The sequence below is a fragment of the Vigna angularis genome, chromosome 4, assembly GCF_016808095.1.
Source record: "Vigna angularis cultivar LongXiaoDou No.4 chromosome 4, ASM1680809v1, whole genome shotgun sequence".
Lineage (NCBI taxonomy): Eukaryota > Viridiplantae > Streptophyta > Magnoliopsida > Fabales > Fabaceae > Vigna > Vigna angularis.
In genome coordinates this window covers 26,823,571-26,826,339 of record NC_068973.1, presented here as the reverse complement: position 1 = coordinate 26,826,339, position 2,769 = coordinate 26,823,571, and the positions used below count along the sequence as shown (strand labels likewise).

Genomic DNA, 2,769 nt, shown 5'->3' with positions numbered 1-2,769 from the left:
GAAACCTCCCGGCACTCATGCAATTCATAGATCATGCGATGAATGAGTTAAACAAAACATGTAATAAGCACAAATGAATTACTCCAACAATTAATGAAAAAGCATATATGATTAAGAATCCATTCAAATACATGAGATTTCACAAGGTTACATCATTCCCCAACAACAAATAGAGTTTAGTTCCCCATAGACATGGAGAAACTAGATGAATAATGGAAAAGCATGAGATAGTAAACCCTAAAAGTAGAGGATAGAAGCTTCGGCCTCCACATATGCCTTTAGAGAGTAGCTTTGGCCTCCACTTAAGGCGCCCGGGCGGCGAGCGGTGGTCTTCCACGCTCAAGCCTCGCAGAGATCGCCCAAGCCATCTACAATCGGTGCTCAAGCGCCCCCAAAAGGGGTGCCCGAGCAGTGAGCGACACTTCCTGCGCTTAAGCCTTCCAGAGTACACCCAAGCCTTCTTCATCTGACGCTCAAGTGCCCCAAAAAGGGGCACCGAGCGGTGAGCGGCACTTCCTACGCTTAAGCCTCAAAAAGGGCGCCCAAGACTCGAGCTTCTTTCCTTCTGGTACTTTTTCTGGACCTTTCTGAGCTCTATCTCCTTAGTACTTTAACCCAGCTTTCCATATTAACTCATTTTCTATCAAAAGAAAGGGAATTAGTCATAAAATCATCAAATTCAACCTCAACTCTCTTATTCACACAACTTAACAGAAAAACATGATTTCAAGCAAGTGTCTAAGCAGAAAAGGGTGTATTTAGTATTAAAATTACATCACAAATAACAATATTTTCAACCTTTATCACAACCTCAAACTTAGAACTTTGCTTTTCCTCAAGCAAAATAGATTGTAACTCAGCTTTTCAGAACAATCACTACAATGAATCAACCTTTTTCAAAAACTTTTTCTTCCAAACAAGAAATCACTTTGATCAACTCAGCATACAAATGTCAGTTAAGATGTACAGATGCCTTATTCAATTAAAATTAGTGTGATGCTCGTGTACTTCAATAGATGCTATCCTTAAGAAGGGTCAATCAACCAAGTAGAGATGTAATCAGAAATTCAGAGAACTATTCCTCACCAAAGGAAGTGTTTAACTCAAGCACTCAAAAGTGTATCACTCAACTCACAGGTGTATAGTGAGGTTTTGGTGTCTTTTTCACTTTGTTATCACAATGTCACACAATTTAATTTTGCCTTCCATTTAGCCACAATCAAACATACTCACAAGCAGGTTCTCATCACAAGGACTTTTCATGGCTTGTAACTTGGCTAGGCTAAGAAGGAAATTGGTTTTTCTGGTCAACAAAATCCTTGAGTTAAGAGAGACATTTATGGTTTCATCATTCAAGCACAAACTCTCTTTCTTTTTCCCAGCTTTCGCTTGCATTGAGCTTTTTTTTTTCTTTTCTATTCATTTTTCTTTTTCTTTTTCTTTTGCTTTTCAAGTATTCACTATTTAGCTCAATGCCTTTTCTTTTCACTTTTTCCTAGTAACCCCAAACTTGAACCTTTATCAATACCTCACAAATGTTCTCAACTTAACTCAAGGTAAAGATTTTCACAAAGGGTTTTCAACATATGCGTAAGGCTTAAGGTTCAAAGCATAGAATAAACTGTTTTCTTTTCAGTGGATAATTTCATGTGAAGGTTAGAAAAATAAGGGATAACAAAAGATGGCCTTGATCATGTGATAGCTACAAGCAAGTAGTTCAATCACAGAAAATTTGCGCAAAATCATTCATGTTTCCAAAGTAATAGCAATTATTCACAAAAAACTCTAAAGCCCAAAACTCACACAGGTAAACACTCAAGTCCTAGAATTCATAAAAACAACATGCTCAGTATCTCAATCAAACTTTACATCAAATACCTATTTTATACACTACGAGTCATCACCTGTAGATTAGCAAATCATGCATCATCTCAACATCAATCAACACACCAGAGCATCATAAATCAATACTTATCACAAAACATAGCAGTTGGACCAAAGCAGTGTAATTTATCCAAGCAGAGTACAATAACAAAACAAATAATTCAAAAGAAAGGTTTAGAAAGTTGGGTTGCCTCCTAGTAAGCGCTTCTTTAACGTCACTAACTTTACACCATAAAATCAATGTGGATCAACCAACTCCATAACAGTGGAAAGGCGTTGCACCTCATCACCCAAATAATGCTTGAGACGTTGTCCATTGACCATCCAACTTCTTTGTGGGTCTGTAGAGGATGGATCTGTCAACTCAACTGCTCCATGTGGAAGGAAATTCTTGACCATAAATGGACCAGACCACTTGGACTTCAACTTTCCAGGGAAAAGTTTTAGTAGAGAATTGAACAACAACACTTGTTGTCCTGGATTGAAGACCTTTTTTTATCAGCTTCCTGTCATGATAAATTTCACCTTCTCTTTGTAATTCTTAGAAGAATCATAGGCATGTAGCCGCATTTCCTCAAGCTCAATAATTTGCCTTCTTCTCTTTTCTGCAGTGTCACCAGGATCATAATTCAAGAATTTTAAGGCCCACAGAGCTCGATGTTCCATCTCCACCGGAAGGTGACATGCCTGATAAGTGTGAAAAAGAGTTGTTTTTACACTTATAAATGATCTCAATCTTATAATTATTCATGTTATTACTCAGTGAAATGTTGTAATAGGAAGTAGATTGTATTGTAAATTATTGTACAGGAAAGCATGTATAATTGGAAGTCTGTCAGCCAATTCTCGCATAGCGCAAGCCAAAATTTGCACTGCCAACAAAAG

At 37.6% G+C, this 2,769-nt stretch overlaps 1 protein-coding gene across 1 annotated transcript; it reads right to left on the bottom strand.

Annotated features, from left to right (window-relative positions):
- Positions 1 to 2,121: 2,121 nt before the first annotated feature.
- Positions 2,122 to 2,550, bottom strand: LOC108330270 (uncharacterized). Its single transcript, XM_017564765.1, has 2 exons — positions 2,410 to 2,550; positions 2,122 to 2,310 (listed from the first exon to the last, which is right to left on the bottom strand). Exons 1-2 carry the CDS (start codon positions 2,548 to 2,550, stop codon positions 2,122 to 2,124), a joined length of 330 nt encoding a protein of 109 aa, XP_017420254.1.
- Between the last annotated feature and the right edge of the window lie 219 nt (positions 2,551 to 2,769).

Excerpts from the sequence above, each read along its gene's own strand:
- LOC108330270 (XM_017564765.1), bottom strand. The coding sequence starts at position 2,550 with ATGGAACATCGAGCTCTGTGGGCCTTAAAATTCTTGAATTATGATCCT. Across the intron at positions 2,311-2,409 it reads CTAAGAATTACAAAGAGAAG|TTGAAGTCCAAGTGGTCTGG; the intron begins GTGAAATTTATC and ends TTCCCTGGAAAG.